The sequence below is a fragment of the Solanum pennellii genome, chromosome 2, assembly GCF_001406875.1.
Source record: "Solanum pennellii chromosome 2, SPENNV200".
NCBI lineage: Eukaryota > Viridiplantae > Streptophyta > Magnoliopsida > Solanales > Solanaceae > Solanum > Solanum pennellii.
In genome coordinates, this window is record NC_028638.1 from 35,386,598 (window position 1) to 35,401,363 (window position 14,766).

A 14,766-nucleotide genomic window follows, 5' to 3' on the forward strand; every position below is an offset into this window, starting at 1 on the left:
ATTTTTGATTAAGAGAGGAACATTGAACAACCTCATTTACTATACTACTTCGATGGTGGTATCAACTCTCGCCACTGTCTTAACCCTCTTCTTACCTTTCCTTTGCTATTGGGTAATATGTTTTTTCACGGATGCTTGGTTAATCAATTTTTATTTTATTATATCAAACATAAATTATGTATTAAATTATTTTTATAATAAAAATCACTCAATTTTTCATTTAAGTATTGGATAAGTGTAAATGAAAATCTCATATATATAGATAGTTATAAAAAATATATATAAGGTATTAGGATATTTTTTATGATATAAGGTCTTTGAAAAAGATCATGTAGGTTTAGTATCATATATTAAGAATATTTTTTAACTTTCTTATCCAACAATTAATATTAGAGTTAATGAATCAGCTAGATAAGTATAAAAATAATAAAAATGACTTAACTAAATGCATTTACTCGTATACAATTAACTTTAACTTTGAACATGCATACGCAAAGAAATTAGTGGGTCATGATGATCTCAAACACTCAATTGATAGGTCAAGAAAAACTTAATGGAAGTATGTTTGAACAAAGTTTCGTAGTGTAGTTAAAAAAATGATAATTATGAAGTGTTTGATCCACTCAATAGTGTGAGACATTTTGAAAAAATTGTGTAGGCTTAACTTAAAAGCGAAAAAGATACACTATGTTATAAATATTTTTGTAATTATTTGAATTTACCACAAAAGATTATTTAATACGAAAATGAGATAAACAAAGTTATCCTGTAAATTGAGATATCTTATCAGATTAGTATATCTCATTTTTACACGAGGTAACTAATCTCATTGTTTTAGTACAAATGACAACATATATAGATAATTTCAGATCTAATTAATACTTCAAATTAAATGCAAATAAAAAATTCTACATTTTTATTTTAAAATTATGGTCACTAATCTATAATCAGACAACCCTAAGTATGATCTAAAGAAACAAGTTACTAAACTATTTAAGGTAACGAAAGTATTATAAATTGTCTAGATATCATATAATTAACTTTACGTAATTATCATATACGAGAGAATTTTTTGTAATATTTAGATATTTAAAATAATTTAATGGTACAAATTACAATGATTCCTATATAATCAGCTAGGGGAGTTCAAAATCGAACCGAAATCGATAAGCCGAATCGATAAAAAAGTTATTGGTTTATAGTATTGGGTTATTGTTTAGTGGTTTTGATAACGGTTTTGATTTTTTTTGTTATCGGGTTATCGGTTCTTAACGGTTTGAAGTTTTTTCTTAACGGGTTATCCGATAACCCGATACTAAATTAAATAATTATATTTATACCATTTTGTATAGAAAGTCCTCAACTTAGAGTTTGATTTCCTACTTTTATTTTTGGTTGTCTCAAACAGTTGGTTATTCAACAATGTAAAAGTGTTTGCTTTTGACCAAGATGTAACATGTGAACTCAAGTGCATGGTTAATTTGGTTTGTCACCTTGTTTCTAAGTGATTTCAATGTTTTTTTTGTGTGTGTGTCAAATCTTAACGATTAAACCGATAATCGAACCAATAACGATGAAAAACCGATAAGTCAATATCTTAATGGTTCTATAACGATTTAGCATCTCTACAAACCCATAACCAATAAGACAACCCAATAAACTTCAAAATCGAACCGAATCAAACCGGCCGATACGCAACCCTATACTCAGCCCTCAGGTGAAATTAGTGTTTTTTTTATTAAAAAACAATAATAGAATAATTGAACAAACAAATTAATATTTAAAATATATTTAGAAGTGTCTTTGAAAATTTAAACTATATTTGACGGTAGAATAGATTTAATAGTCTTAATAATAGATTCACAATAAATATGTGTTGTCTTAATCGATATAATAAATTAACATTCAAAAGTAAAAGCAATAAAGAATTTTCTCATTATCAATTTTTAATTCTTAATATTTTATTAGTGTATCAAGACAAGAATTGACACATCATAATATATATATATATATATATATATATATATATATTGTAATTGAAATTTATTTTTTCTTCAATATAAAGAAGGTTATGTTTTTTTATAAAATGATGACAATATAAAAGTGTCAACGCAACTATAAATGATATGATAAAACAAAAAGCAAGACCACTAATACATATAAACAATAATTAATTCATATAGTTTTGGATGTTGCGTGGAGCAAATTATAAAGTGTACCAAGTCTCGCATGGGATTACTGAGATGATGAACATCATTTTCCTCACATTATATTAATGCCCAATTTGGTAGTTGGCTTAGTTCTCAAATCTAAACTTCCCCATCAAATCTAAACTTCCCCACCAAACAAATGACAACTCTAACTCAACTAATTTTAACTCAAATATCTGATCCACAATAGAACTAAGAAAATAAAAACGAAGTAAAAATCTATTTAGAATTGAATTTTTTTGACTCTTGACTTTAATTTTCTATTTATGTAAATATAAATAAATTGCTTAATATGAATAAATAATCTATTTAGAATTCAGTAAGCAAAAAGAATTATGATTCAAGATTCATAGACTGAAAGTTTTGAATCCTCGTTTGTTTTAACCTATTACAAGGAAGCCAAAAATATTCCATTTATAATAAATAAAACAAGATTATCTTGGATGGTTTAGTTATGTAAAATCTCTAAGAAGAAGAGATTTCTACAAATAAAATCATGATAATTGAAAATGTTAAAAGAAAAATAAGGCAAATCAAAAAGTAGAAGGGAAAAAAAATCTCCTTTAATAAATTATCGTTAGTAATAATTTATTAAGGAAAAAATGTATTGAAAAATAACTATAGTTTAAATTAGAAATTAAGTGATAAATTATCTTTAATTTCTTAAAAACTAATTAAGTAAAATTTAATATTTTCTTTTAAGATAATGAATAAACAAAAATGGACCCATGAAGTAAATTACTACTATATCCTAATTTTTTGGTGCTAAAAAAGGACTTAACCTTAAGTGAATGAATAGCTTGAAATGATTTTGTAAAGTCAATTGAAAAAAGAAAGTGAGAATTTAAATTTTTAATTGAATAAAATGGGAAAGGAAATAAGCAGGGAAAATTATAGGCATGGGAAAAAAGAGGAAAAGAGGAAAAAGTGGAGAAAACATGGTATACAAGGCCACATATAACCCCGCAATAACGCACTGTCCCATTCATTCTTTGCTTCCATAAAGCTTTTTCCTCGACATTTTCCACTTTGCTTCTTCTCTAATCCAATTCTTTTGTAGATCACACTCTGCGAATCACCTCTGATCCATCATGTCAGGTTCACCGTCCTCATCGTCGGCATCCGAAGATGAAGATGAAGGAATCGATTCGTACAGAAAAGGAGGATATCATGCCGTCAGAATCGGTGATTCATTTTCCGGTGGACGATATATCGCTCAGAGAAAACTTGGCTGGGGAGAATTCTCTACCGTTTGGCTCGCTTATGATACTCGATCATCCGTAACGTTTCTCTTTATTCATCAATAACTTCCTTCATTTCCTTTTCATTTTGTTGTTGATGCTTATTTGAGATCGTTATTTCACGATTTGTGAAAAGTTTATACTTAATTGATGAATATCATCTTTGTTTGTGGCTAACTTGTCGGTGATTGTTTAGATTAGATCACACCTTCATCAAGTAACTATGCTGTCCAATTGGTGGATACCAATCAATTTTATTTTTTTTTGTCACGGAGGATTCTATTTGACTAAGTTGAATGAGTATGTTGTTAATATTGAGGGAAACTCAGCTTAGTCTTAGACCTATATGAAGGAGTGTCGTGTAGATTGATAGCCACGTTAAATTAGTCTAAATATGATGAATACTGATTTAGGATCCTGAAATAGAGTGGAGTGGATGTACGGGTTTCGTATAGAAAATCCCAAAGTAGTTCATTGATCTATTGATTTATTGGCAGCAGCCAGGGATTTTGAAGTTGGACGGTTCAGATTGAATTTGTAGCTTTATGGCTATTAAGTTGTTGCACCACTTTTTGTCAGGATCTCTGAGGGCAATATTTCCCCATTAAAAATGACACTTAAGAGAAATCTTATAGACTTGTCTAATAATGGAAATAGATTCTTCTCTGATACCTTATGCTGCACTTGAACATATTGGGACATCTATTTTTGTTTTTTCTCCCACTGATAAGGTTCAGCCTTACCTATCTCCTTGTGTATCTGAATGATACTTTATGTTTCTGCATATCTATATGTTTGATGACAGTTATAAACTGATTTTGCTTGACAGTTCAACCCTTCCAAAAACTTCCCTAACACAATCTGAAGTGAGGGTTCCTTTTCTTTTCTTCTTTTTTAGTTCACTCTTCTTGTCTATATCCGACCATCTCGAGCAAGTAAAATATGTTTCTTACTGCTTACAGACTGAAATAATCTCCATTTAGTTTTAGTCATTACCATTCGAACCATTTCTTTATAAGACTTGACATATATTGCTTATGTTTGTTATGAATAATATGCATATACGAGGTCAAATTGTGAGATCCGTGACCCAAAAAACAGTTTTAAGTCCTCGGTGCTGAGGATAACTTTATGTATGCTGTTGAAACATTGTTTGAAGACCCAAGAGCCATCATAAAGTGTAAAAAATGTTTGGGATGCGTTTCATCTCCAAATGCCTTAGGAGATATTCTGAGCTCCAGAGAGAATTAGGATTTGAAAGTTTCCATGTCAAAGCATTTATCTAGAGGGGAATTTGACCTGGTTTGGAGTCAACTGGTGATACTAGAATGATTAAAATATCAATGCATTAATTAGCTCGCATCATCAGGGAATTCAAGGATACTTTCTTGTTATGCAGAATAAGCACATGTATTTGTTTACCAATTCTCAAAAAAGAATAAGCACATGGAATTTGCTCCTTTTTTGAGAATGTTTATTCAATATGTAACTGGTTGTAAGCCACCTAGTAAGCACTGAAAAGATTCAAAAGCATCTTGGTTCAAAACTAATTCCAATTTCCAACAAGCATGCACATTAGATTTCTTGTTCTGTTTTCTCATTGTGGATGGTTTTGAAATTTATAGAATTTTTTTAATTGTTTTCTTGGACTCTAGAGCTTATTGTGCTTAACTTTGTTTCGGTAGGAATTTGTAGCTTTGAAGATCCAGAAAAGTGCACCACAATTTGCTCAAGCTGCTCTTCACGAAATTGAAGTCCTTTCTGCTATTGCCGACGGTGATACCTCTAATAGTAAATATGTTGTTAGACTTATTGACCATTTTAAGCATACAGGACCAAATGGACAGCATTCATGCATGGTCCTTGAATTTCTTGGTGACAGCTTATTGCGTCTCGTCAAATATAATCGTTATAAAGGCCTTGAGCTGGACAAAGTTAGGGAAATATGCAAGTGCATTCTAATTGGTCTAGATTATTTGCACAGGGAACTTGGAATTATTCATACAGACCTAAAACTTGAAAATGTTCTTTTACTTTCCACGATAAATGCCACAAAGGATCCAATTAGATCGGGAACACCGCCCATACTTGAAAGGCCTGAAGGGATCCCAAATGGAGGAGCAACTATGAATATTATTGAGAAAAAGCTAAAACAAAGGGCAAGGAGGGCAGCAGCCAGGATATCCGGTAGACGGTCTTCAATGGGTGGGGTAGGAGGAGGTGCGAAAACAAATAGAAGTCTCGATGGTATTGACTTGAAGTGCAAGGTTGTGGATTTTGGAAGTGCATGCTGGGCTGACAAGCAGTTTGCACAAGAAATTCAGACACGACAGTATAGATCTCCAGAAGTTATACTTCAGTCTGGATATTCATTCTCTGCCGACATGTGGTCTTTTGCTTGTATTGCGTTTGAGCTTGCCACTGGCGAGATGATGTTCACACCCAAAGGTGGACAAGGTTTCAGTGAAGATGAGGTAAAATAATTTCATCTATGCTTTTTGATCCAGTTCTTTTGATATGCACTACTTAACTGTTGTGCTCAGTGCCTTTCATTTGAATATCATCCTTTTTCTTGCAACTTACACTCTGGGGGCCACTGGATGTTCGCAGTGTGGGGAAGGTTCTCATTTATGTCTAGAGATGTTTTGGAATTTCATTTTGCTGATTTGCAATCAGCTTTTTTTGCACATGTGAAGTGGAGTTGTCCAAATTAGCCATTAAAAGTTTTCTATCAGATGGATCTTATTGCATCATCAGAAGATTCTTAAAAACTGCACTTGAATGCATTTCTTAATGTCTTTTTTTGTTCCAGGATCACCTTGCTATGATGATGGAGCTTCTAGGAAAGATACCTCGGAAGGTGAGCAGCTTTTTTTGACTTGCATGAGCCTTTAAGAAATTATTTAGAAGTAATTCTTTACATTATATCTTATAAAAAATGATGTGAAGCAGATAGCCAATGGTGGGGCTCGATCTAAAGATTACTTTGACAGATATGGAGATTTGAAGAGGATCCGGAGGCTGAAGTATGGGACTTTAGAAAAGTTACTTATCGACAAGTTCAGGTTTTCTGAAATTGATGCTCTTGAATTTGCCAAATTTCTTTGTCCCCTTCTTGATTTTGAGCCCGAGAATCGACCAACTGCTCAGCAGTGCTTGCAACACCCATGGCTCAACATTAAAGGTCAAAACCAAACAGAGGTGAAGAGTGAATCTGGTATGGAAAAGGTTAATGTTGGGATGAGAAACCTACAAGTGAAGGCCGGTAAGTGATGTATGAATGAATGGTTGGTCTTCTCACTGCAGCACCGCTCCATTGCCCTCTCTCCCCCGTATCAGATTACTTGTGAATTAATTTTGGATTGTGTTTAAGATTTAATTAGATTCAAGTCATTGGTAGACTTAGATGTATTATTTTGATTGATTATCACGAGGAAACGACCTCCAAAAGGAGAAATTGGCATTAGTCCCTGAAATATCCCTAGGTGAAGCTTCCACTTGATTTAATGATGTTGACATTCACAAAAGAAACTATCCTTCATTCCGCTAACAAATAAGTTGGCCCATGTTCTATTGAAGGCCTGGAGGAACAAAGCAAGCTCTACAGCGTTAGTAGTCTATGGCTTCATCTGGACTCAGCATTATCAATCTAGGAAAGGATCTTTAGCAGCCTGTAGAGAACATTACATTAATGGGAGCCTCTTGATATGGAGTGTGTTATGTACATTTAAACATCAAAAGATTTGGATTCTGTGGAGGAAGTTTATTCTCCATTTCCGCAGGTAGGAAAGAATTCTTTTCTTTTTTGATTTTAACTCAGGTTGAAGTCTTTGTAACAACTGATATATAATTTTTTTTTGTATACATCACTCTGAAGTATATTAGTTGCCACTTATTTTTTACAGAGTTGTTTGTTACTATATTCATGAAGGTTTTACTTAATTAGCATGAAAGTCTTATTTCAACGCCCTTCCCTTTTTGTCTTGTTGTGTCTTAATGAATTGTATTGGTTCTTTCTTTTTGTCTACATAGTCAACCACTGTTATATTATAAGGTGTCTCTATAAGGGACAATTTTAGTTGCTAAGAGGTGAATGGTGATATTCAATTACACTGTTACCAGTTCAAATCCTAGTGACCTAACTCTTTAATTTTGTGCAAGAACAAAAAAGAAATGCAAAATGTACAATTGGTGAAAGTGATGGAGAAGAAGATGCACCTACCTGGCCTTAAGGAATAATAGAAATTGATGGGATCTAACGTGAAAGAGACCCAAGGTCACCAAATACCGCTACAGGGACCACATGCCGATCCAATTTTGTTGCAAGACTTCTGGGCTTTTAGCACATGTATGAAGTGCATAAACATTAGCTTTCAATCATGTGTGGCTGAATTCAATTTATTCGTGAATTTTCTATAATTCAATATCAAAATCTATTTTATCATATAATTTTAAATTTGAAACATAAAATTGGGAGTCGAATCTCAGGTCCAGAATCGGGGTAGAGATCGGGGACTGATTCTGGATTGGGATCAAGAGTCGTCTCTTAGATTGGGGTCAAGAGTTGGACCCCATGTTAGGAGTTTGATTCGGGAGTTTGATCTCGAATCGGGATCAGGATTTGGAACTCATGTTAGAGTCGTGAGTCTAGTCCCAAATTAGGATCCAGGCCGGAATCGAGAGTTCGGTCCCAAATCGGGGTGAGGGTCGGAAGTTAGGCACTTGGTCGGAGTAAGACCCCTTGTTGGAGTTCGGTGGCAAGGTTGAAAGAGGGGTTTTCAAAAGTATTTTTCTTATTTTATCGTAGAAAAGTCATTTTTCTAAAATTGGAGAAACTAAATTTATTTGAAACAAAACATATAAACCAATCGAACATGAGAAAATTAAAATACATTTTCCAGAAAATGTTCCCTTCATATACCAACCACACATTAAATGTAGACTTAATTGACACTGTCACCCAAATTATTATCAACTTCAACTAAATTACCTTATGTTTTCCCTCTTTAAGCTTTTTAAGGTACAAGCTTAGCAAGCTGCAACCGATTTTTTTTTCTTTTACAAATAATGAGTGTCGGGTATGGAAAAATGAGGAAGAGATTAATAGGATGAAAGTTCAGGTAATTAATCAAATGAGCTACTCAGATTTCCCAGTTGTATCCAACTTCAATCGTATCCGTTCTTGCTACAAATTACTTGTGTAGTTTAACTTTATACATCATGATAATTGACGTTCAGTGGTGAAATAAAAAATTTCGTGAATGAAAAAATTGCCTCTTTAATTGACTTTATTAGTTGGGATCCTAAAATAAATGCAAAATATTGGGTGAAAAAAAAAAACAATTCAAATGTGTTGAATTATAAATGAACTGAGCTATAATTCAACCTCAGTTTATTTAAATTAAGATAGTTGAACTAGTTTAGGTCAATTAATAAAACTAAACTCATTCAACTCAAAATCATTTGTGTTTGTCTACTTTTATATTTGTTATCTTCTACTAACACAAGTATATTCTTTCCCTATGAGCTCTTCTAATTCTTAATTCATTTCATTAGACCATCAAGTAATTTTTTACGGCGAAACAAAATATATGTCTCCTATTTATTCCTCAACAATTTACATGTCAACCTACATACACGATACAACACACGTTAACTATTTTATTACTCCTTCCACCTACCTCACATTATGGCTCCAGCTGCTCTTCTGCAAAATCAAACTGCCTAAAAGTTGGAATAATTTTATAATCTATTGGTAAACATAAATTTGTTCTATAACTAAGAAATCTCACAGGACCAGCTTCCGATGATTCGATGCTCGATGAATAATAGATTCATTTGTCTTCCTATTCCAATTAAATATTAGAGGGTTTTTCTCAGCAGGTTCTAACTCACATTGGATAATCTTATAACTGAACCAAAGCTTGGGGATTGTTAACATAAATTACACTTGTCATAACTATACTTCGAACTATTGTTGAAGCAGTTGAAAGATGCAAATATTTGATCAGCTTACTCCTCAGTCAATAGAAATTACCTCTGCAGAACCATACTCTGTACCATTTTTGGCAACTATGTATACTAGATAAGATTTGTTAGTGAATTCCTGTTGTGCTGTTGTTTATGGTTGACAACATACTGATATCAATTGATGAAAGTAATAACATCTTCCTATAAAATCACATTCATGTTAGATCTGAAAAAGAAATGGAACTAGAGCTTTGTGGTATCTGCACCTGGTTTAATTACAAGGTAATCGAAAAGCATAACTAAAATTTCTAGAAAGAAAGTATCCTGTATGAGAAGTGGTTTCAGTGCAGTAACAGGCTCATATGATTTAGCCATTTTGCAGGAAGCATGTGTGATGATAATATGGAGGACTATATCAATGCCATTTACAACTTCAAATGTAAAGAATACAAATGCTGAAAAAAATTTATATTAGAAATTGAATTGGTTGAGATTATACTAATACAATCTATGTAATCGTCTCCGTGCATTCTCCACATTCAATGGCAGCACATAAAGCCTTCCAGATGGGCGCTAACATTTTCACTGGTGGACGTAATTCCTGGATATTATATTTGAATACAGCAAATTGTGTAAGTAAGAGAAAAAAAAAACTGGAGTTATATTCTCTACTAAGTCCTTTGTGTTGATTAAAAGTCCTTTCCTTTGTTTGTTCTATCTTAAATTCCAACCAAAAAGCAAACAAAATTCGAAGCTAGAAACTGGACATCTCATTTTGAAGGGCTATTTTCAACTACAAAGATACGAGTATGAAGATTGCTAAGGATTTGCTAGATAAATATAGGAGGGATAGAAATTTCACCTTGAATACTAGCATAAGTTCTTCCTCTCCTCGAATAATCAAAGATAGACTCCAATAACAGGTGATTGGTGTGACACATTCTGTCAGCACTGGTTTCAAAATCCTGCTGATGGGGACAAACTGGCGAACTGTTTTCCCACTAAATACAAAGGGCTGAATTAGAATTTTATTTTGATAAACATAAAAATGAAAACAACAGGTAGAAGTTTCTCAGATCAGAACAAGAATTGTAAAATGGTACCCTCATGGTTCCATGTAAACGGTATCATCAAAATATATCAAGTGATTCTAAGAAATTAATCATTTTTCAACTTGGATCCAATAAGAACTTCATCTGTCCAATTTCATATAGGAAAATAACTTGAGCAGTGCACACAGAGAATCTAGGCACAGAACAAAAGTAATACACTAAACACTTCTACTTGTTTATGTAACATAGTTACACATCTCACAAAAGAGACTAAGAAACAAGTCGCCGTATGCACAGCAATCTTTAAGGAAACATAAACAATAAAAACCCCGCTCCTATGCAATAGCTCGCAAACCATGTAGGAGAGGTAACCCGCACTAGCCAAGCCTATTGCGACGAGCTCGACCCAGAAGGCAAACCCCTTGCTTTCGCTAGCAAGGGGTTTTGAAGTTGAGACCTCCAACATGTAAGTCCCAAGCTCAAACCATTGGGCCACCCTAAAGGGTTTTTAAAAGAATCACAGTGTTGAAAATTATTTTACAATTTACTTCAAGCAAATAGCAAAACATTCACCTCTATACAGGAGCAGTAAGTACCTTCCATACTGAGTCTCAAGTTGAACTCCAAAAGCTGGCAGAATTAGAACAGACTCTGTCATAAGCAAACACAAGATACAGAATGAAATATAAGTTGGTGAATACATCCCAGAACCAAATGATACTAGCGTATTCATTATACTATCTTTTATAAGGGAAGAAGCTAAATCAATAAAGCATCCACCAAATATTTGAGCTTAAGTGACCATCGTTAATTTGATACTTCTGTGGAGTTAAGACTTAAGAAGGTATGGTACATGAACTACAACGTGATATGAATATTCCTAACAAAGTAAAAGGCAAATTTTGTAAAAAACTATGAGACCAGCAATGGACATTGGGGTGATATATTGGGCAGCAAGGCCAAACATATCCACTAGAATAGAACGGTGGAAATAACGATTTCTAGATAGATGAGGGGCCATATAAGATAAAGCCAGAAATGATTACACACAGACCACAAATGCACAAATATAGTATAAAACGAAAGAATATTGTTTGAGATAGTTTAGGCATGTCTTACGTCAACCTCAAAATGCACTTGTCCATAGGTGTGACACTATGTTGCTTGAAGGTGCTAAGAAGGACAAGGCATACCTAGAACTACATGGAGTGAAGTTGTCTTCAAATGACCTACAATCTGTAGGACCAGTTTGAATTTAACAAATAAGAACATAGTAATGGATCTATATAAGCAATAACAACAAATTAAGATTAAGATTTAGTTGCTCTTATTACACTTAACATTATGTCCTGGCAGGGGTAAGGGTGATTCAGAAAACCTTTAGTTTCAAGAGAGCCTAAAATTTGCGTTGGAAGAAAATCTCTTTACCAGATTTAATAAAATTGTCCCAAAATGATTCAGAACTCACAGATGGGCAACCAACTAACTTGTGACCGAGATGTAGTTGATTGATAGACTGTACATGAACCAAAAATGGATGCCCCAACATCTTGGTTCCCAATAAAATTTCCTCTTAGCATATAGTTTCTGTGTTCCAGCAAACTTTTTGATGCCGGAAACAAGCAAGAATTACACGCACAAACAAACTCACACACATTATTTATATTTACCCTGCTCCTTTTGTTGGCTTTCGATGCTAAGGTCCTGAAATCCTAGTTGATTGGAAACATATACGTACATACAAATCCGTGCGCACACATATATATACAAGGATAAGGGGAACGTAATGATCCCCAGATCGCCAGACACTGATTATCAAACTTTAATCAATCGTTTGCAAGAAACTAGAACATTATAACTACAAAAATACAGCAAATATTAGTATATTCATTTCAGTGATACCATACAACAATCAATGTTTTGCACTGGATATGCTGGGTTTAAAACTCAGTAAAGGTTAAGCTATATCAACTACCATATTAGAACTCTGTCAAGAACTTTTACCTACTATAATAGATAATACTTCAATTCCTATTGACAGACAATTCTAAGGCGAAAGGTATTATATCCAAGGTACTAACTGAAGTTACCGAGTGAGAAGGGCATGGAATATTTAATGAGTTTTGGTCTCAGATTTTGACCTTCTCACACAATGTGCATCAATACAAAGTGCAACGGCAGTGATTTCCAGCTGAAGGGATTTCATACCAACCCATATAACAGTGGATGTGATTAAATCTGGAAAATGCACAATATAAGCTGTACAAATTAATAGAAGTTACACATCCTCACCTTTCTTAACTGGCTTCTTTAGAAATAACCTCATAAGCAATGTCATGATAACTAAGCTCCAAATATGAAGAGTATCTAGCTTTCCCTGCATTAAAAGACCTCCATCAAATCAAACACAATGTTTTTACTTCATAATTCAGATGAACCAAGTTTTGACCCCAGCTACATCTTTAACAGACTTAAAACCCCAAATGATTAACCACCACAAACATAATACTATTATCATTGCTAAAACTATTGAGGATAGAAAAAGTGAGTATTATCCTACCCTCTTCCTTCTAATTCCAGGAAAACGATGATAAAATTCTTCAGAACTAGCAAGAGAGGCAGTATAAATTGGGGAAAAGAATCACACTTTACATAAATTGGTAGTACTATTACTTATATCATAAATACCAGCATTACGTGAACTAAGAGTTCCATTAGAGATTACATTTCTAGGGTTAAAGAACTCTAATTTGGAATGAAATGAAATAAGGAAACAACGAGATTGGCTTGGCAAGGAAGATGAAGGTATAATTTACCTGCCGGAATAACAGAAAGGTGGGATAGGCAAAAAGGAGAAGAGTAAATAAGCATAAATTGAAACCCTTTTCTCTACTCCTTCGAACCACAATATGGTGAGCGTCAATGGCTTCAGGTGGGCCTTTACCCACTTCATGTACGTATGTGTATTTTCCTACTGCAATGGCCAATGCCTCCGCCATGCCACTGTTACTCCGGCATCAACGTCGACGAATTGCAGATTTGATCAGGGATTCAAGAAGATAACTCTCAACGGGTTGATCCGGACCCATCAAAGAAAACACTTATGCTGTTTAAACTCTATAATAACTATTATTAGTAAATACTAGGCATTTGCAAAGAAAAATAAATGTGATTAAAGTCAAAAGTGGAATTTTTGGTAGTTAGATATTGTATTTGCACATTAAATTTAGCTTGTCAAATGAAATTATTTATTTCATTTAAATACTCTTTAAATTAATTTTTTAACTTCAAATTATTATTCCATGTTGAAATTGAAATAACTTAACAAATTTTATATCAAAACGATGTTTCTTTTTCATTCATTGAATTTTTATGCACATTAATAATGAAAATAACACACATGATTGATATAGATATTACACATTCAAAACAAGATGAGTTATTGGGATACCCCAAAAGTTAGAAAGTCGAAAAGGAACGGAAAATGTAGAAAAATTGACTGAAGTGAGGTTCTACGAGTTCAATCAACGGACATAGGATAGTATGAAAGGAGTCGTAGACTTGGAGATGATATTTTAGAAAATTAAGTTTCTGAAGTTTGACTACGAATGAATAGGACGAACCGTATGGTGGTTGATAGATTGTAGATGACACTCGTAAAATTGATTTAGAGATTTGATTTAGGACCTCGGTCCTACGAAAAGGATTTGACGGGACGTCATTTGTTCTACGGACCGTAGGAAGGTCCTGTAGTAAGGGTCCAAACTTAGTGAAATTTTGGAGTGAAAGTTGAGTTTTACGGATGACTTATGGACCATAGAAAGTTTGATATGTCGTTGAATGGTCTCATGGGAAATGATTGAATATTTGGGATTCTGAAGTTGGTTCTACGGTTGACCAATACGAGCCGTAAAAATACATACGCACCGTAGGTCGCAATCGTAGGTCTGTCGAACAATTATTCTTGGAGGGTATTTTTTGGGTCTTTTCATATACATTTAATGCCTATACTACGTCGTTTTTATCATGATTCTAAGCCCTATAACTATCATTCCCCTTATAAAATTCTCCAACTCCCTCATTTAATCAAATTCCTAAACTCTCTCTAAGGTGTTCTCTAAAATTCTCTCCAGATCAAAAAAGAAGAATGTAGGGTTCTTCACGGTCAAGTCTCCTTATTCACCATCAATTCTGGGGCTTCAACATCAACGTATGTAGGGAGTTCATTAATGAGTTTCATTTACCCATTGAGCCTCTAAAGATTCTTCAATTCTCCAATTCAATTGATTAGAT

The 14,766-nt window shown here is 33.5% G+C and overlaps 2 protein-coding genes across 4 annotated transcripts; one reads left to right on the plus strand and one right to left on the minus strand.

Moving 5' to 3' along the window:
* The first annotated feature begins 3,103 nt into the window (after positions 1-3,103).
* On the plus strand, positions 3,104-7,371 carry LOC107008727 (SRSF protein kinase 1-like). Of its 2 annotated transcripts, none has more exons than XM_015207872.2 (4): positions 3,104-3,490; positions 5,137-5,925; positions 6,264-6,311; positions 6,404-7,371. In XM_015207872.2, exons 1-4 carry the CDS (start codon positions 3,302-3,304, stop codon positions 6,722-6,724), a joined length of 1,347 nt encoding a protein of 448 aa, XP_015063358.1. In that variant the 5' UTR covers positions 3,104-3,301; the 3' UTR covers positions 6,725-7,371. The 2 variants fall into 2 exon arrangements, with proteins under 2 accessions (XP_015063358.1, XP_015063359.1); XM_015207873.2 differs by having other exon boundaries at positions 3,109-3,490; positions 6,445-6,678.
* Positions 7,372-9,648: 2,277 nt separating this feature from the next.
* LOC107009240 lies at positions 9,649-13,600 on the minus strand. Of its 2 annotated transcripts, none has more exons than XM_015208542.2 (5): positions 13,290-13,600; positions 12,766-12,850; positions 11,047-11,124; positions 10,284-10,411; positions 9,649-10,022 (listed from the first exon to the last, which is right to left on the minus strand). In XM_015208542.2, the coding sequence occupies exons 1-5, from the start codon at positions 13,470-13,472 to the stop codon at positions 9,930-9,932; spliced, it is 567 nt and encodes a 188-aa protein (XP_015064028.1). In that variant the 5' UTR covers positions 13,473-13,600; the 3' UTR covers positions 9,649-9,929. The 2 variants fall into 2 exon arrangements, with proteins under 2 accessions (XP_015064028.1, XP_015064030.1); XM_015208544.2 differs by having other exon boundaries at positions 10,284-10,422; positions 11,070-11,124; positions 13,290-13,596.
* Positions 13,601-14,766: the final 1,166 nt, after the last annotated feature.